The sequence below is a fragment of the Myotis yumanensis genome, unplaced genomic scaffold (genome assembly GCF_028538775.1).
Source record: "Myotis yumanensis isolate MYYU_CA2020_CCGP unplaced genomic scaffold, mMyoYum1.0.hap1 SCAF_1, whole genome shotgun sequence".
Taxonomy (NCBI): domain Eukaryota; kingdom Metazoa; phylum Chordata; class Mammalia; order Chiroptera; family Vespertilionidae; genus Myotis; species Myotis yumanensis.
Window position 1 is genome coordinate 63888840 of NW_027223752.1, and position 20771 is coordinate 63909610.

At 39.2% G+C, this 20771-nt stretch overlaps 1 protein-coding gene and 1 pseudogene across 11 annotated transcripts in view; both read left to right on the forward strand.

The window, feature by feature from the left end:
* GABPB1 (GA binding protein transcription factor subunit beta 1) overlaps positions 1-20771 on the forward strand; it is a 66480-nt gene that overhangs the window by 24551 nt on the left and 21158 nt on the right. For 7 of the 11 annotated variants that reach the window (XM_070423061.1, XM_070423102.1, XM_070423078.1 and 4 more), the window contains exons 2-6: positions 2439-2546; positions 7121-7288; positions 9160-9354; positions 10454-10601; positions 10933-11046. In XM_070423061.1, the coding sequence (XP_070279162.1) occupies positions 2439-2546; positions 7121-7288; positions 9160-9354; positions 10454-10601; positions 10933-11046 (733 nt within the window). Of the gene's footprint in view, positions 1-2438; positions 2547-7120; positions 7289-8921; positions 9057-9159; positions 9355-10453; positions 10602-10932; positions 11047-20771 lie in introns of those variants that run through there. The other 4 variants (XM_070423086.1, XM_070423120.1, XM_070423129.1 and 1 more) reach the window with 2 other exon arrangements.
* On the forward strand, positions 2958-6366 carry LOC139016542 (G protein pathway suppressor 2 pseudogene; annotated as a pseudogene).

Sequence of the window (20771 nt, forward strand, 5' to 3'; positions counted from 1 at the left end):
CTGCCCAACCCCGGCCGATCCGCCCCTGTGCGAGCTGCCGCCCCGCCGGGAAGGGTCACGGATCCAGGTCCCGGGACCCTGGACAGCATCAAGCACTGCCCTCCCACCCCCCCGGCAGGGTCACAAATCTGGGTCCCGGGACCACAGAAAGTGTCAAGCGTTGCCCCCTGTCCGCCAGGTCACGGATCCGGGTCCCAGACCGCCGACAGCCTCAAACGCTGCCCCCCGCCTGGCAGAGTCACAGATCTGGGTCCTGGGACAGCGGATAGCCTCCCGCGGTGCCCCCCGCACGCCAGGTCACAGATTCGGGTCCCAGACCGCGGACAGCCTCAAGCACTGCCCCCCGGTCACAGATCCGGTCCCAGACTTCGGACAGCCTCCCGCGCTGCCCCCTGCCCAGCAGGGTCACAGATCCGGGTCCCGGGACCGCGGACAGCCTTGTCCACTGCCACCCGCCTTCAGTATGCAAATTAGCTGCCATCCTGTTGCTTCAGGGTGGGGGTCCCCACTGGGGTGCCTGGCCAGTCTGGATGAGGGGATGATGGCTGTTTGCAGCTGGTCACACCCCCTTTAGGGAGGAGGTCCCCACTGGGGTGCCTGGCCAGTCTGGGTGAGGAGCTGAGGGCCGTTTTCAGGCTGGCGGGCGACCGAAGCTCCCAACCTCTCCTTTTTTTCTTTTTTCTTTTATTCTGGGATTTATTTACCTTCTATGGCTGTCACTGGAGCTGAGAGCCGGCTTTAATTCTGAGGCTCGGCTGCAGCTCTGAGACCTCAGCTGCTGAAAGCAGGTACTGGGTTTGTTAGGGTTCTATAATTGAAACACTGTTGCAGTCCTGCTGGCTGAAGCCCTGCTGGCTGAAAGCAGGTTTCTGGAGTTTGTTTAGCTTCTATACTTGCAACATTGTTTCTTAGAGTGCAAGCTCAGAGGCCGGCAGCGGCAGGCGGGGAACCTTGGCTTCCTCCATCACTGGAGCAAGCAAGCCTCCTGTTCGCTTCAGTGCCTGGCTGCCGGCCACCATCTTGGTTGGCAGTTAATTTGCATAAGGATATGCTGATTAGCCAATGGGAAGGGTGTTGGGGTTATGGTCAATTTGCATGTTTCTCTTTTATTAGATAGGATGTGTATTTCAGTATGTAAATATTCAAGTGCACCACACTAGATGGCACCAGAGGTAGTCAAATGGTTACCACCTACACATAGAATCATTGTGAATGTGACAGCTGTGAAAGCATAATTGATACAGTGTCATTGATAGTGGTGATTCACATACCCAAGTGGCATTGAGATTGGTAAAGTTCTTAACAAACAAATTGATTTATAGTATGGTTGCATTTTGGAAAATTTGGGATACATTAATACCTGTGGAAAATACATTTTTTTAACATACTGAATTCTAGCCTTAGATATATATATTCAGTAGAATGTTCGAAATTCATCCAGGACCTGTGGCAATTCTTCTCCATAGTGGATTGTTCCCTGTATTGCTGCTCCTCTAGTATCCCTGGCACTTGACCATTAAATAGTAGTAGAGCTTTCACCCCATTCCTCTGACCTTCAATCCCCAAAATGCCTCCATATATAGAGTGTCCTCTAGGGGTCATTGTTGCTACCATTGAGAACCACTGATTTAAAAGTTTTTAGCTATATTAATCTGCTACACAGTTGTATTGCTCATGGAACCATAGTAACTTAAGTATCTTAGGTCCTTAAGTATGATGTTTTGAATAATTAAGATAATTGAAGAATTATGGGAGAAGTTGATTTGTTCAAATGCATCATTGTTTTGCAATTCTTGTAAGAAGATCAATAAGTTTGCTATTTTAAGTTCTCAATATCCTGCATTTTTGTTATTTTTTTCCCCATTCTTCCTGTTTAGTAAGTCAGTAGTATATAATTTTCCTTAATGTTAGCATTTCCTTATTTAACAGCCACACAATATAATTTGTCCCTTAAAAATCCACTTTTTAAATTAGGAAGATAATATAGTAACATTGAAGAAGCTTTGTGAACTGGAGGCAAATTTCCATTAATCACACAACTTTAAAAAAATAATTTTCAGAATTTTGTTCTCTTTGTGCATATTTTGCCATCCAGAAATTCATTTTGTATTTTATCTTTTCACTTAACATGACATAACTTTTTAATGTTATTTTATAACTTCAAAACTATTATTTTAAATTACTGCATATTATTCTACTAGATTTCACAATTTAACCATTTTCCAATCTTTAGATTGTTCACATTATAAAAATGATTATATGTATGTAGGTACATATATGTACATATTTATTTATATAATCTTTATTGATAGATCTGTTTCAATATATTTTTATTTATTATTCTGAGTAGATCTCAAAAGTGGGGTCATTTATTGGTTCAGTAGTCTGGGACATTTTTGTAACTTTGGAGATTTTAAATTCATCTATGTTTTGTTTAGATGTCCCTGGTAGATTTGGGAAAGAAGCTTTTAGAAGCGGCACGAGCAGGTCAAGATGACGAAGTTCGTATTTTGATGGCAAATGGAGCTCCTTTTACTACAGACTGGGTAAAGAATGATTCTAATGTGGTATTTTTCTTCTCATTTTTGAGTTTTTTTCAGATAAAAATTAGTCAGTATTGTGTTTATAAGTGGTAAAAATTTTGCAAATTTGTTTGCAACTTTAGAATTATAGCTGTCTTTTAAAGGGGATGGTTTGTATCATTTTTTTGATATTTGATAACCCTACCAAGTATTCTGCTCACAAAAGGGGTTTTCTTTTAGACTATGGAGTTTAATAAGATAGGATGAATATAAAATATAACTGGTTATGATTTAATTTAAAGGTCTTATAAATAGCACAGGTACAATTTCTAATTCAGAAAATAACAGGTAAAGATTGGGGTTAATGTTATAATGGTTTCTAAAAAGGAAAAAAATGTTTGCATTTCAATTGATACTTGTAAAACTATTGCAAATATGACCAAAGAGGAAGAGTGGAATGGGAAGTTCTTAGTAATTGTAGAAGGCAATTGTGAGGAAAACAAAAACCATAATTCTATTTAATTCTGGGGTGCAACCAAAAGGGTTGCTTTTGGGAGTTTGGGGGGGTTAGGAATCTAGATTAACCCTTCCACTGGTAACAACTAAAAATTCCAGATTTTTAATTTGGTTGTTTTTGGCTTGCTTGTCCTGTGTTCTTTTTTATTTTTCATTAAAAACAAAACAAAACAAATTTTAACATGGAAAATTTCAAACCTATATCAATCCCTTCATAGCCTTTACTCAACCTCAAAAATTATCAAATCATGATGAATTTTGTTTCCTCTATAACCCCATCTACTTTTTTTTTGTTATGTATTATTTTAAAGAAAATTCCAGGAACCATCTCACCCATAAATATTTTAACATCTGTCTTTAAAGATAAAGATATTTTGATTAAGCATTTCAAAAAATCTTAAGTGCACTCATGAGTTAGAGAGAAAATAGAAATTATCAACCTGAAGAACTAAGTGAAAGGCAGGACCCAGAGAAATTTTACCCAAGAACATTTGCTGAACTAAGTAAATTTGCCTGTTGGTTTTCCCACCTCGCTGGCATGGATTACTGAAGGCAAAGACCTGACACTGCTCACAGAGAGAAGTCTCCTAGGAAAGTCTCTCCCCAAAACTCTGGAACCCCCAAGAGATGCACCTTCAATACAAGGATAAGTCAGAAGTACTCTTTCCTCCTCCTACCTGCTTCTGCCCCTGGCCCTGTTATTAGGGTACTGCAAAGTAAAGGAACTGACTTGAACTAAGACATCAAATAGAGAGAGGAAAAGATTTGGAGTCACAAGCCATTACTTGCACACATTTATGTCCTGTACATTCTATAAAACCATAAACTGAAAAATGAATGTAAAGTGATCTTTGGACTAGATCCTAGGTTCCTGGGAGAAACAAATGAATATCTTTTCTGGGGGAACCTATCTTCATTCTAGGCTTTATATCCACAAATGAAATTCCAAGAAAAATGAACAGTCAAAAATAACAGACAAAAAACAAAACTCATCTCCTCAGCATGCAGGGGAGCCCTGGAGGACACAATCGCCCAGGTACCCTCATAGCAGCTGACAGAGCCAAACAGATGTTCGGACCTCAAGTGCTTACAACCCGGCATTATGTGGGCTCTGCAGCTTTCACAGGGACCCCAGAGCACGGGCAATTCCAAGGCAGCCCAGGTGGTGCCTATGGGACTGCTCAGCCCCCACCTCACTATGGACCCGCTCAACCGGCCTAGAGCCCTAGTCAGCAGCTCAGAGCACCTTCAGCCTTTCCTGCAGTGCAGTACTTGTCTCAGCCACAGCCACAGCCCTATGCTGTGCACAGCCACTTCCAGCCCACCCAGACAGGGTTCCTCCAGCCTGGTGGTGCCCTATCCCTACAAAAGCAAATGGAACATGCTAACCAGCAAACTGGCTTCTCTGACTCATCCTCCCTGCGCCCCATGCACCCCCAAGCTCTGCATCCAGCCCCTGGACTCCTCGTCTCCCCCCAGCTCCCTGTGCAGATGCAACCAGCAGGGAAGTCCAGCTTTGCTGCTACTAGCCAACCTGGCCCCCGGCTCCCATTCCTCCAACACAGCCAGAACTCAAGATTCTATCACAAGTGACCATCAAATTTCATCTTCAACCTCACCCCACCCCCTACCTTGGGTGAGAGTCCCTGGTATGTCCTAGGCCAATAAAATCTATCTGCCATTGAAAAAACAAACAAAACAAAACAAAAAAATAACAGACAAGGAAACAAGATGTTTGGAACAATAACCTACTGAAAAAACTGACAACAGAAGACTTATAAGAACTTCAGATAATTTTTTAGTATAAGCAGATTGAGAATAGCTGAAAGAAAATTAGTAAACGGAAATATATGAAAAAAATCATCCAGAATGCAATGCAGAAATTGATATAAAATATAAAAAGCTGTCAGGCGCCGAAACCGGTTTGGCTCAGTGGATAGAGCGTCGGCCTGCGGACTGAAGGGTCCCGGGTTCGATTCCGGTCGAGGGCATGTACCAGGGTTGCGGGCACATCCCCAGTGGGAGATGTGCAGGAGGCAGCTGATCGATGTTTCTAACTCTCTATCTCTCTCCCTTCCTCTCTGTAAAAAATCAATAAAATATATTAAAAAAAAAAAAAAGCTGTCAGGAATCATGAAGGCTAGTGTGAGAAAGTCTAAGATATATGTAGTCATAAACCCACTAGGAGAGTGAGAATAGGGATGAAGTAATTTTAAAACATGATATCTGAGATTTTTTCCAGGACTGATGAAAGATGGCAGCTCACAGATTGAAGTGGCTCATCAAATCTCCAGCAGGATCAATAAAAAAATCCACATGTAGACACATCATAGTGATACCACAGTACATCAAGACAAAAGGATCTTAAGAAGGATTGGTGTCCATAAAACATGGGATTCCCAGGGCAGTAGTAAAAAGACAAGACAAAGAAGTATGGGCAGATGATTTGATATGCTACTTTACTCAAGAGAAAGTTTGAATGACCAATAAACATGCTTAGTTAAATTACAAATTGGGTAAATGCAAAGTAAAATCATGAAATATCATTGTATATCCACCAGCTTAGCCAGAAAAAAAAAAGTCTAGCAGTACCAAGCAGTGGTGAGGAGATGTGCGGAGCAGTTTGACAGTACCTAGTAAATTCAAACATGTGCATACTTGTGATGTTGAACTCCTGAAAACATTCCCAAAAGAAACTCTTGTTTATGAACTTGAGACATGTATAAGGCTATTTTTAGCAGCAGCATACTTCTTAGTAACAAAACTGGAAACCCAAATGTTCATCAGTAGATTAGTTAGATTAATTATGGCTTATCCATTCAGTAGACTATTACAGAGCAGAGCAAATTAGCGAACTACACTTAAATTCACCAGCATGGGTGAATCTTATAAACATACTGGTAAGCAATAGAAGGTAAGTCACTGAGCATTACATGATTCTATTTAAACAAAGTTCAAAATAGGCAAAACCAAAGTATATTATTTAGAGATAGATAAGTGATTTAAAAACAAAAACAAAATAAAGCAGATGTGATGGTGATCTGGCAGCGACATCTGTCACCCTATTGATGGCCAGGGGTTGATTCAGCTGATCTAGCTGGCAAGGCAGGTATCCCCCTCCTCCCTCACCGATCCATGTGCCTCCCTCCTGAAGCTGCATGCTAGGTGTAGGTCGAAGAGGACGACCTTCCCTCCAGAGGAGAGAACCGGTATTGGGTTAAGGGTATACGAGTAGTTGCGCTCCCCTGCTAGAATCTCCAAACAAGCTTTCACTCACATTTTAGTACTGCCGTGTATATTGTGAATGGTGTTAATGTAGTGGCTTGCCTAGACCACATGAAATTAATATAATGGGCTCTGTTCTGGTTCTGTCCTGACTTACCTTTGACAGCACATCTCAGATCATTTTTTTTTTTTTTTAGAGAGAGAGGAAGGGAGAGGGAGAGGGATAGCGAGTTAGAAACATCAATGAGAAAGAAACATCGATTCAGCTGCCTCCTGCACGCCCCCCCACTGGGATGTGCCCGCAACCCAGGTACATGCCCTTGACCGGAATCAAACCCGGGACCCTTGAGTCCGCAGGCCGACGCTCTATCTGCTGAGCCAAACCAGTTAGGGCCATATTTTTTTTCCTTAGAAAATGACTATATGAACTCCTTTAAAAATATCACTGAGGTGTTTTAATTAATTTATTTTTTTAAGTCCTATAAAACAGTTTAATATAAAAACAAACACTATTACATTTATTTGACAGGAATTTTATAGATGAAAGGAATTTTTGTATGGTTGATATGAGGAAAAGATTCCAATATTCTGAAAAATTTCTCAAACCCTAATTATCTCTAATTCCTGATGAAATTAATTTTTGTTTAGGTTATTTTATCTGAAATATTGACGTTTCCTTTTCACTGAGGAAATTCCTGAAGGCCTCTATGAAGAAAATGTCACGAGCATAAATTCTTTCTTTTGAATTATGTAAACAGATAGTATACTTTTGCTATGTAAACAAAATATAAAATAGAAGGTAGTAAAGAAGTGTACTAAAATGACTATAAATGTGGATTTTTTTCCTTGTGGTATAGCTGGGAACTTCTCCACTTCACCTGGCTGCACAGTACGGGCATTATTCCACCACAGAAGTACTACTTCGAGCTGGTGTAAGTAGGGATGCCAGAACCAAAGTGGACCGAACGCCCTTACATATGGCAGCTTCTGAGGGCCATGCCAGCATAGTAGAGGTTTTGCTTCAGGTATGTGTTCTTTCTCTTTGTACTTTACTTTAAAAAGTAAACCCTTAAAGGACTTATAGTTTTACAAGAGGAAGAAGAAAACTAGTTTTATTGAATATCTATCCCTCCTCCCATGTTATCTCATTTTGTGTGTGTAAGATCAAATGTAAATTATCTTAAAGTTTTCCTTTGTGAGGGGATAAAACACTTTTTCTAGGTATGTTCTTAGTGAAGTCCAACAATTGATTTCTCACACCTTGACCTCTGCCATGGTGAGGGACTATAGTTTTGTCTTAATACAGTTAAAATGCTCATGGAAAAGGAATATTAGGCTTGGATAATTAACAAATAAACAGATAATGCAAATGGGGATTTTTCTTTAATCATTTAAATGCCAAAAAGAAAATTCTGAAATAGAATGATAGATTTAGGTATTCTTAATCCTTTTTATTCTGGCCTCTAGACCAGCAATTTTCAACTGATGTGCTACAAGAATTTTTAAAATATGCAATACCTATTTAGTCAGGAGCTCTGACTTCCTTTCCCTTAGATTTCAAATAAAAAAATGACCAATGTTATTGGTCATGTCTTAAAATAAGATTGCTCCTGATCGGTTAAATCTTGGTACCTGAAATCCTTATATGTAAGTACTAGAGGCCCAGTGCATGGATTTGTGCACCAGTGGGATCCCCCAGCCTCGCCTGCACCCTCTCGCAATCTGGGACCCCCTGGGGGATGTAATAGTGTGCAAAGCAGCAGGTGGCCAGGGAGGAGCCTGAGCCCAGGCCAGGCGCCACGCTGCCCCCACTCAATCCAGCCCCACTGTACCTGCTGCCGCTGCTGCTCTGTAGCGCTGCTGCTCCGCAGTGCTGCTGTGGAGGCTGCTGTGGAGGCTGCCATAGCTGCGCTTGCCAGCCGTGAGCCTGGCGTCTGGCGCCCTTTGGTTGCTTAGGCTTTTATATATAGAGAGATAGGCTCCTAATTTTTAAAAAAGTCATTTTGGAGCAAAATGGGTAGGTAATTACTATTATTTATTAATTTTTTTTGTAAATCAATCAAAATTATACCTATTTTATGTCAGATCAGCAAAAGATACATTTTTTGGTGTGTTGTGTAACTTTAGTATTTTATGTGTGCTGTGAAATGAATAAGGTTGAAAATCTCTGCTCTAGATCAGCTTGTCCGAAAGAAATACAATGTAAGCTACAAATGCAAATCGTATGTAATTCTAGATTTTCTATATTATAAAAGTAAAAAGCATTTTAAATATTATATTTTATTTTACTTAATATATACAAAATATTATTTCTACATGAAATCAATATAAACATTATTATATTGCTTATTTTACATCCTTATTTTGCTATTAAGTCTTTGAATCCAGTGTGTATTTACACATATAGAACTTCTCTATTCGGACTAGCTGTATTTCAAGTGCTTAGCCACATGTGTCTCGTGGCTACCATAATGAACAGTGTACCTCTAGGTGGTTTCCTTTAAATTCTTTATATTGCATTGGCTTTGACAGCAAAGGATATTTTTGTGTAAATAAGGAACTAGAGTTAAAAATAGGGTTTGGGAGGAATGCTCATAGTTTTCCTTCACTTCTTATTCTGTTCTAGCCCTTCATGCTCACAGCTGGGTGACTGAAAAAATCAGTGCTGTTCTCCTAAGAAATTAGAAGGAAAGCAATTAGGAAAGTCATCATGATAAAAAATCCATTAAGTGACAGATGTGTGGTGATCCTGGAGCATATAGATTATTCAACACACAAAAAATGGTTGATCATGTTAGTAGCAAATTCTTCTAAAGTATAATGTCTAGAATTTTCATTTTAGCAATTTTTAATATTGCATATTTTAGAAATCTCTTGTTTTGAAATATTTTTGTAGCATGGTGCTGATGTCAATGCAAAGGACATGTTAAAGATGACAGCTCTACATTGGGCCACAGAACACAACCATCAAGATGTGGTGGAGCTTTTAATCAAATATGGTGCTGATGTACACACGCAGAGTAAATTTTGTAAAACTGCATTTGATATTTCAGTAGACAATGGGAATGAAGATTTAGCAGAGATATTACAGGTAACTTTTTCTTTTAATTTAAGAAAATAAACAAAAGATCTCTGTTTTATGGATGATTTGAACTATTCAGTTTGTAGCTTTTCATTTTGGACTTAGTTATTTTGGACAGGCCTTCTTCTCGTTTGCTTTTTGTTCATTACTCTTCATTTTCCTGATTGTAAGACTAGTTTTTGCATGTAACATTAGAAGATTAGATAAGGTGTTACTTTCTGTGTTAAATTCCTGAATTCTTCTAGACATTTTATTCTATTTTTTTTGTTGTTGTTGCATACCATATGGCTTTGGCTACCATATGGTATTTCAAAGTCTGTTATATTTCACTAAAAAAAAATTTGTTTGCAGCCGTAATAATGTCCCCTGAGTGAGTGATACAGTCTTTATCATTATGAGTGGTTTCTTTTATTTCTCACCATCCTCAGGAAAATCTGTTTGTGAGCATGGTTATTTATGGCTTTTGGTCAAGTTTTTCTAATAACCAACATTTCTATTCTTCAGCTAGACAACATTGATGTAAATTATCTTCTTTACTTACGGCCTCTTCTTGCATGTCTTTTTGTTATCCTTCCCAATAAAACTCTTCTCTAAGACCATCTGACTCTATTGAACTTCAGCTAGTTACTTAAAGGATATGTTCAGACAAATGAACTTTGCCAGGCCTCTTCCAACTCTTTTACTCCTAGGAGTGCCGTTTGGGGGTTAGGTTGAAGATGTAGAACAATTGGAAAGGACATGCTTTATATATGTAGTGTTATAGATTGCTGAATATAGTGGAGGAAATAATTTGATTTAAATAATTTAATTTCTGAAGTCACAGGGTAGCAGCATATCTTTCAGCTGTGTTCTATAAAAGCCTTTCAGATATCCATTTCTCCTCTCATTGGATTTTGCTGCTTTAGCTAATGGGAACTTAGGATATAAATGAATACTTTTGGTTTACCACTATATTCTTAGTAGACCATAAAAAAGATACCCATTTATATTATATGATTCTTCTTAAATTACAGAATGTTCCTTTATATTTGTATTTGTAGTACGTTGAGAGCCTGTGCTATATGTTCTGGTTATAATTCTGAAAATATTGTGGTGATTTGTCCCCCAGATTGCTATGCAGAATCAAATCAACACAAACCCAGAGAGTCCCGACACTGTGACGATACATGCTGCAACACCACAGTTTATCATTGGACCTGGAGGGGTGGTGAACCTAACAGGTCTGGTATCTTCAGAAAATTCATCCAAGGCAACAGGTATTCAGATGCATATAGGATAGCTATTGGGATTTTAAGCCTTAGTAGGTATCCATCCTTTTAAGAAAGGACAGTTGGAGAATGAGGGTAAGAAAAACCTTGGTTTTCTTTGGTATAATTAAAAAAACACCCACATTTTTATGAGAAAATAATTTAAAGAAAGGTGATATTGCAAAACATACTGCAGTATTATCTTTCAAAAACTAATGCTATCCAAGCTTGTTTTTCACAAAAGTAATATCCAGGTTTCATTTAAGAGTCGAATAAAGTAAAACAGAATATCAGATTAAAGCTCCTTAAAAATTCAAATCTATTTTCTCTTTTTTCACAGATGAAACAGGTGTGTCTGCTGTTCAGTTTGGAAACTCCTCTACATCAGTATTAGCTACATTAGCTGCCTTAGCTGAAGCTTCTGCTCCCTTGTCCAATTCTTCAGAAACTCCAGGTTAGCAAAACAAGTCACATGTGTACATTAAAAGTTGGAGATTCAAATAGTCACAAAGGCCAGAAATCTATATTAATAAAGAGCTAATATGCTAACGAGTGGGACACTGTAATGGGTAACGACCAGGTCATTAGCATATTAGCTGGGGCATTCCTCTGGAGATGGGCGCAAGCGGGGAGGCACCTGGAGGCGGTGGGACCATCCCGTGCCTGGGAGGGCAGGGGTGAGAGTCCATAGCACCCCCCTCATCAGTCCTTCACCACCCACTGCTCGCACTGTGAGTCCCCGAGGCTCACCTGCCAGGGGCAGGAGCACAGCACAGCAGGCGGGAGGCTTCCATGCTCTCCTCTGGCGCCATGACGGGGCGGAGCCACCACGTTGCTCCAGAGACAGGGCGGAAGTGGGGAGGCGCCCAGAGAAGGCGGGACCAGCCCGAGGTGACTGGAGGGACTGAGGCTGGGGCTTGAAATGGCCAGAGGCGGCCAGAGGGTTTGGGGACTGGGCCAGGTACCCTGGAGCTCTGCGTGGACAGGTTCGGGTGTCAAGGCAGGGCTGCAGTTGGGTGGGCGGTGCCGTGAGATATCGCGCGCGCGCTGAGCTCCTAGTGTCATATAAAAGGCTAAATTAGGCAAGGTTGAGATTATGGCCTTCTGAAGAAAGTGGGGCAGGGCAGGGAGGCCTCAGCTTCTCAGCTACAGCTATTTCTAGTTATATGCTCAGTGTTTCCAGATCCTACTCTTTCATGGGGAGCTGAAAATCTGGATTTTAAAAGAATGCTAAATATTGCCAATTAATTAAATTTTAAAAACGTGTGGTTCACAGAAAACATTTCTGTCTACCCAATTTGGCCTTTGTTTTACTAGTCTGTGACTTTGTATAAATAAAGTATATATGTATACATATATATTTTTTTTAGTTCTATTAAAATAACTGACCGCCCTAGCTGGTTTGGCCTAGTGGATAGAGCGTCAACCTGCGGACTGAAGGGTCTTGGGTTTGATTCCCATCAAGGACCAAGTTGCGGGCTGATCCCCAGTAGGGGGCGTGCAGGAGGCAGCCGAGCAATGATTCTCTGTCATTACTGTTTCTATCTCTCTCCCTCTGCCTTCCTCTTTGAAATCAATGAAAATATATTAAAAAAATAAATAGTCCTGGCTGGTTTGGCTCAGTAAATAGAGCGTCGACCTGTGGACTGAAGAAAGGTCCTGGGTTTGATTCCGGTCAAGGGCACACATGCCCGGGTTATGGGCTTGATCTTCAGTTGGGGGCATGCAGGAGGCAGCCAATCAATGATTCTCTCTCATCATTGATGTTTCTATCTCTCTCTCCCTCTCCCTTCCTCTCTGAAATCAATAAAAATATATTTAAAAATAAATAAATAAAATGACTGACAGAATTAGGAAATAGCATACTGACACCACTTAAGGGATGATAATCAGCATTAATAGCTGGTTTAGGTAAAGTTTACCTTTATACTTAACTAAAATAGTTCTTGCTATAATTATTATGTAAGCAAAATATTTTTTTTAACTAGGGAATTAAAAGAACTCCACAAAAATTCTTCTTACTGTAGTTTCAACATTTGGACTAATATTTATAAAATTAAAAATAATTTTAATGATACTGCTGGGGATTGAGCCTGCAACCCGGGCATGTGCCCTTGACCGGGATCGAACCCAGGACCCTTCAGTCCCCAGGCCGATGCTCTATCCACTGAGCCAAACCAGCTAGGGTAATTATTTATTTATCATCTCATTTAATCTTCACTAAAAAGCTTGAAGGTAGATATTACTGGATTTGATTCTTTAAAGTGCTATCGTTTGAAAGATGTGTTTTTTTCAGGGGGAAGAAAACCTACTTATCTCTCTCATTTCTGTCTTTCACTCTCTTTTTCTGCAAACTAGTGATAATAAACATTTATCCATTTAATGCTTGAGTCTAGGCCTTTTATATTTGAGAGTCTTTAGATATTTCTGAATCACATTTGGCTGTTAGCAATTATGTGCATCATCATATTGATATGCTCTTTTTATAACCTATGTCCAGATCTCTGCCACCTTGGTAATTACATAAGCATATAAAAGAAAATTAATTTCATTGGTGGTTTCTCTTTGGTTAAACTTGCATATTTTTGTCTTTATTTAAAGTATATATCTGAAAATTAAATAACTTTTTTCTTTTTATTATTATTTTTTAAATATATTTTTATTGATAGTATTACAGATATCTCCCAATTTCCTCCCCTTTATCCTTCTCTTCCTAGCCCCTACACACCCCCTTAGGTCTAAATAATTTTTCTTAAAAGTCAGCTGGAAGTTTTGACATTTAGATCTTTGGCTCCATGAATTGGTCATACCAACTTCTCTAACTTCTACCTTTGAAAATGTTATGTGTGGTCTAGACTGAGAGAATTAGTAATATCACTGGACTTCTATTACATGTGACTTACAAACTTCTGTGAGCACAATAATTTTTCATTTCAATGCAGTATCATAGCAGAATCTTTTTAAAGATATTTTAAGAACTTGAGTTAAGTTCAGGTGAGTACATTGCCACCAGTGTAAATAAACTACTCAGCTAAGGTGCATAATGAAATACATTTGTATGTATTCAGGCAAATTGTTTCTCTGCTTCTTGCCTCTCCAGTTTCTTTTAACATCACTTATCAGATTCATCCTCATTTTAGAAATGTTTATATATATATTTCCAAGGACATCCTAAGATCTAGGAAATAAAGTAGTACTTCCATTTTACATATGATGAAGCTGAGGTTTGTGAAGGTTACATAATTTTGCCCAAAGTATCATGGCAATAAAGTGGTGAAAAGAGGTTTGTGCTGAAGATCTGATTCCCAAGTTGTTTGTCTGTGACCACTGTAATATACTGTCTCCTCTATGCAGTTTCTTCTGGTGATCAGAGGACTGGTCTTTTTAGAGTGTTTATAGATTGGTTTGTCATAGAAATAGCTATTTATGTGATTATCATTTTGTCTTACATCTAACAAAAGTACCACTGTTCAACTTTTACTTCTGAAATGTGTTTGTTGAAGCAGTCTGTTGAAATAAATGTTCTGCTCCTCTTTTGTCCTTTTTAAATGACTGAAGACCATAATATAAGAACCACTAGTACATTAATTGGTACTGCTCATATTCTTTTCTTTTACCAGCTAAGTAGTACAATAAACACATCTTCTTAATACCAAATAGCTAGAAAGTAGCAGCAGAGGGACTGCATTTGAAATGGAGGCTGGCTGGCTGGCTGACATGGTCCTATATATACAGGGGAGGTACTTGTGATAGTCTACGTCAGTAATGGCGAACCTTTTGAGCTCGGCGTGTCAGCATTTTGAAAAACCCTAACTTAATTCTGGTGCCGTGTCACATATAGAAATTTTTTGATATTTGCAACCATAGTAAAACAAAGACTTATATTTTTGATATTTATTTTATATATTTAAATGCCATTTAACAAAGAAAAATCAACCAAAAAAATGAGTTCACGTGTCACCTCTGACACGCGTGTCATAGGTTTGCCATCACTGGTCTAGGTCTAGGATACACTCACTTTACCTGGGAACTGTGGCTTTTTTTTTTTTTTTTTTTTTTTTTTTTTTTTTTTTTTTTTTATTTTCCTCTTAAAGTATTACAAAGGGTATTACATAAGTATCCTTTCCCCCCCGCCCGCCCTTGACAAACCACTACCCTCCCTTACCCCCCAGTGTCTTATGTCCATTAGTTATGCTTATATGCATGCATACAAGTCCTTCGGTTGATCTCTTACTCCCCTCCCTCCTGCCCCCCAACTCTCTCTGGCCTTCCCACTGCAGTTTGACAATCAGTTTGAGGCAGCTCTGCCTCTGTATCTATTATTGTTCAAAAGTTTGTAATGGTCTTTATTATCCATGAATGAGTGAGATCATGTGGTATTTTTCCTTCATTGACTGGCTTGTTTCACTTAGCATAATGCTCTCCAGTTCCATCCATGATGTTGCAAATGGTAGGAGTTCCTTCTTTTTAACAGCAGCATAGTATTCCATCGTGTAGATGTACCACAGTTTTCTAATCCATTCATCTACTGATGGGCACTTAGGCTGTTTCCAGATCTTAGCTATGGTGAATTGTGCTGCTATGAACATCTGGGTGCATATATCCTTTCTGATTGGTGTTTCTGGTTTCTTGGGATATATTCCTAGTAGTGGGATCACAGGGTCAAATGGGAGTTCCATTTCCAATTTTTTGAGGAACCTCCATACTGCCTTCCATAGTGGCTGCACCAGTCTGCATTCCCACCAGCAGTGCACAAGTGTTCCTTTTTCTCCACATCCTCTCCAGCACTTGTCGTTTGTTGATTTGTTGATGATGGCCATTCTGACAGGTGTGAGATGGTACCTCATTGTTGTTTTGATTTGCATCTCTCGGATGATTAGTGACTTTGAGCATGTTTTCATATGTCTCTTGGCTTTCTGAATGTCCTCTTTTGAAAGGTGTCTATTTAGATCCTTTGCCCATTTTTTGATTGGATTGTTTATCTTCTTTTTGTTAAGTTGTATGAGTTCCCTATAAATTTTGGAGATTAAGCCCTTATCAGATATGACGTTGGCAAATATGTTTTCCCACGAGGTGGGTTTTCTTGTTGTTTTGTTGATGGTTTCTTTTGCTGTGCAGAAGCTTTTTATTTTGATGTAGTCCCATTTGTTCAGTTTCTCTTTAGTTTCAACTGCCCTAGGAGCTGTATCAGTGAAGAAATTGTTTTGGCATATGTCTGAGATTTTGTTGCCTTTGTATTCTTCTAGAATTTTTATGGTTTCCTGTCGTACATTTAAGTCCTTTATCCATTTTGAGTTTATTCTTGTGTATGGTGTAAGTTGGTGGTCTAGTTTCATTTTCTTGCATATGTCTGTCCAATTTTCCCAACACCATTTATTGAAGAGACTATCTTGGCTCCATTGTATGTTCATGCCTCCTTTGTCAAAAATTAATTGAGCATATTGGTTCGGGCTAATTTCTGGACTCTCTATTCTATTCCACTGATCTATATGTCTGTTCTTGTGCCAGTACCAGGCAGTTTTGAGAACAGTGGCTTTGTAATACAGCTTGATATCTGGCATTGAGATCCCACCTACTTTGTTCTTTCTCAGGATCGTTGCAGCTATTCGGGGTCTTTTTTTATTCCAGATGAATTTTTGGAGAGTTCGTTCTAGATCTTTGAAGAAGGCCATTGGTATTTTAATGGGAAGTGCGTTGAATGTATAGATTGCTTTGGGTAGTATGGACATTTTAATGATGTTGATTCTACCAATCCAAGAACATGGTATGTTCTTCCATCTGTTTATGTCTTCCTCTATCTCTTTTTTCAACGTCCTGTAGTTTTCTGAGTAGAGGTCTTTAACCTCTTTAGTTAAGTTTATTCCTAGGTATCTTAATTTTTTTGGTGCGATGGTAAATGGGATTGTTTTTCTGATCTCCCTTTCTGAAAGTTCACTGTTGGTGTATAGAAATGCCTCAGATTTCTTGGGGTTAATTTTGTATCCTGCTACATTGCCAAATTCATGTATTAAGTCTAGTAGCTTTTTGATGGAGTCTCTAGGGTTTTGTATGTATAATATCATGTCATCTGCAAATAAGGACAGTTTTACTTCCTCTTTTCCAATTTGGATGCCTTTTATTCCTTCTTCTTGCCTAATTGCAATGGCTAATACTTCCAGTACTATGTTGAACAGGAGTGGTGAGAGTGGGCATCCCTGTCTTGTTCCTGTTCTTAGGGGAAATGGTGTTAGTTTTTGTCCATTGAGTATGATGTTGGCTGTGGGCCTGTCATATATGGCTTTTATTATGTTGAGGTATGATCCTTCTATTCCCACCTTTCTGAGAGTTTTTATCAAAAATGGGTGTTGGATTTTGTCGAATGCTTTTTCTGCATCAATTGATATGACCATGTGGTTTTTTTCTTTCAATTTGTTTATGTGATGTATCACATTTATTGATTTACGGATGTTGTACCATCCTTGCATCTCTGGGATGAATCCTACTTGGTCATGGTGTATGATCCTTCTGATGTACTGCTGGATCCGATTTGCTAAGATTTTGTTGAGGATTTTGGCATCTATGTTCATGAGGGATATTGGCCTGTAATTCTCTTTCATTGTGATGTCTTTACCTGGTTTTGGTATTAGGGTGATGCTGGCTTCATAGAATGAGCTTGGAAGCGTTCCTTCCTCTTGAATTTTTTGTAGTAGTCTGAGGAGGGTAGGTTTTAGTTCTTCCTTGAATGTTTGGTAGAACTCCCCTGTGAAGCCGTCTGGCCCTGGGCTTTTGTTTGCTGGAAGCTTTCTGATGACTGCTTCAATTTCTTCCATAGTTATTGGCCTATTGAGGTTTTTAGATTCTTCCTGATTGAGTTTTGGAATGTTGTATTTTTCTAGGAATTTGTCCATTTCCTCCAGGTTGTCCAGTTTGTTGGAGTAGAGTTGCTCGTAGTATTGTTTAACAATCATTTGTATTTCTGTGGGGTCTGTTGTTATTTCGCCTCTATCATTTCTGATTTGGTTTATTTGGGACCTCTCTCTTTGCTTCTTGGTGAGCCTGGCTAGGGGTTTGTCAATCTTGTTTATCCTTTCAAAGAACCAGCTCTTGGTTTCATTGATTTTCTGTATTGTTTTTTTGGTCTCTATTTCATTGATTTCTGCTCTAATCTTTATTATCTCCTTCCTTCTGCTCACTCTGGGGTTTTCTTGTTGCTCTCTTTCTAATTCTTTGAGTTGTAGAGTTAGATGATTGACTACCATTTTTTCTTGTTTTTTGAGATAGGCCTGTAGAGCTATAAACTTCCCTCTCAGGACTGCTTTCATTGTGTCCCAGAGGTTTTGGATTGTTGTGTTTTCATTGTCATTAGTGTCCAGGATGTTTTTAATTTCTTCTTTGATGTCATCGGTAACCCAATCAATATTTAATAACATGCTATTCAGCTTCCAAGTGTTTGAGTATTTTGGGTTGTTTTTATTGTAGTTTATTTCTAACATTATGCCATCGTGGTCTGTGAAGAAGCTTTTTATGATTTCAATCTTCTTGAATTTGTGGAGACTTTGCTTGTGACCCAATATGTGGTCTATTTTTGAATATGTCCCATGAGCACCTGAGAGGAATGTATATTCCGCAGCTGTGGGGTGAAGTGTTCTGAAGATGTCAATTAAGTCCATCTGATCTAGTGAGTCATTTAGGATTGCTGTTTCTTTGCTGAGTTTTTGTCTAGCGGATTTATCCAGTGATGTCAGTGGTGTATTAAAGTCCCCTACTATGATTGTATTGTTGTCGATCTCTCCCCTGATTTCTTCCAGAAGTTTTCTTATGTATGTGGGTGCTCCTGCATTGGGTGCATATATGTTTACCAGGGTTATATCTTCTTGTTGTATTGATCCCTTTAGTATTATGAAGTGGCCTTCCTTATCTCTGGTTATGGCCTTCACTTTGAGATGTACTTTGTCAGATATAAGTATTGCTACCCCAGCTTTCTTTTCCTTTCCATTTGCGTGAAAGATATTTTTCCATCCCTTCACTTTCAGTCTGTGTGAGTCCCTTCTAATGAGGTGGGTCTCTTGTAGACAGCAGATGTATGGGTCATGTTTTTTTATCCATTCAGCCACTCGATGTCTTTTGGTTGGAGCATTTAGTCCATTTACATTTAAAGTTATTATTGAAAGGTATTTGTTTGTAGCCATTTCTTTTTGTGTGTGTGTGTGTGGCTGTTTTCTTTCTGAGCTTGATATTTCTTCTTTTTACACCAGTCCCTTTAGCATTTCTTGCATGGCTGGCTTGGTGGTGATAAACTCCCTTAGCCCTTTTTTGTCTGTGAAGCTTCTTATTTCCCCTTCAATTTTGAATGATAGCCTTGCTGGATAGAGTATTCTTGGATTCAGTCCTTTGCTTTGCATCACTTTGTAGATTTCCGTCCATTCTTTTCTGGCCTGATGTGTTTCTGTTGAGAAATCATTTGATAATCTAATGGGAGATCCCTTGTATGTTACTTTCCGTCTCTCTCTTGCAGCCTGTAAGATTCTCTCTTTATCCTGAACATTTGCCATGGTAATTATGATGTGTCTTGGTGTGGGTCTTTTCGGGTTCACCTTGTTTGGGACTCTCTGGGCTTGTGTGACTTTTTTCTTCCCCACCTCAGGGAAGTTTTCTGATATTATTTCTTCGAATAGGTTTTCTAATCCATGTTCATCTTTCTGTTGTTCTGGCACCCCTATTATTCGTATGTTGTTTCGTTTCATGTTGTCCCAAAGCTCCCTTAGGCTCTCCTCCTGTCTTTTAATTTTTTTCTCCATTTGCCGTACAGTTTGAGTGTGTTTTGCTTCCTTGTCTTCTAATTCACTAATTCGGTCCTCTGCTTCTCCCAGTCTACTGTTGATACTTTCAATGGAGTTTTTTATTGAAGCTATGTCACTCTTCATTTCTTCTTGGGACTTACTTAAGTTGTTGATTTTTTCATCTGTTTCTTCTAGCTTCTTGCATAAGTAGTTGAGTTTTTCATCTGTTTCTTCTTGCTTCTTGAACATGTGGTGCATGTACTCTAGGAACCTTATTCTGAATTCTTTTTCCGTCATGTTGCATATCTCTGTCTCACTTAGCTGCTTTTCTGGCGAGTCCTCCTTTTCTTTCCTTTGGGGGTTTCTTTGCCTACCCATGTTTGATCTCGCTGACATATGTAGATGTTGAGGTGTTCAGTGGCTGCTCCCTGGGTGGCAGGGGCTCCTTGGGTTGTGGTTGCTGCTCAGACGGTTGCGGTAGCAGCTGCTTTCCAGTTGGCAGCAGCTCCTCTGGTGGGTGTTGTTCACAGCTGTGTTGGCTCTTCTGGCTGGTGGGGGGAGGCTTCACGTACAGTTGCTGTTCCACAGACAGAGGGTGTGGTGATCAGGAGGCTGTGGTGATCAGGAGGCTGCGGTGATCAGGGGGCTGCTGTTGCTTGGATCTGCTGCGTTGATTTAAAGGCACAAAATACAACAGAGCAAGGCACAACGTACCAGGCACTGAACACAAGTATATTCACAATATTAATAACTCCAAATAAAGGTGACCACCCGAATTAAGAGAATTAGGGGATAAGGGAGAAAGAAGAGAAGAAGATAAAAGAGAGAACAGAAAAGAAAAATAAGAAAAAAACAAACAAAAAAGGAGTGCAAAAATAGAATTGGGAAAAAAGAGGGGGGAAAAAAAGAGAGCGAAAAAAGAGAATGAAGTAGAAGTGGGGAAGAGACTCCCCGTATGAGGAGCAAACTCCAATAGAACTGCCACTAATCTCAACAAATTCCAGCAACAGATCCCTGGAGATGAATGCAAACTACAAACCACCAATAATATCCAGAGGGGTAAGGGAAAACAGAAGCACAAAAATAACTGGGGTGGGGTGGGGGAGGGAAGGGAAAAACCAGCAGAAAAAAAAAAGAAAAAGAAAAAGAAAAAGAAAAACAACCTCACAACCAGTCCTAAAAAAGAAGAAAAAACACAAAACAAAACAAACAAACAAATTGAAAAAAAAAAGCCCAATATATTCGACAATCAAGAAAACAATAGAAAGATAAGAGAGAAAAAAAATGGTTGGAAAGTGAAGAAGGATAAAGAATAGGTGTATAAGGATTTAGAGCAGTAGATTGGAAGTAGGATATATAAGTAGGGTGGAATTAGACAGGGGGTAAAAAGAGGGAATTGGGAAAGTCTGGACCAAAGTCT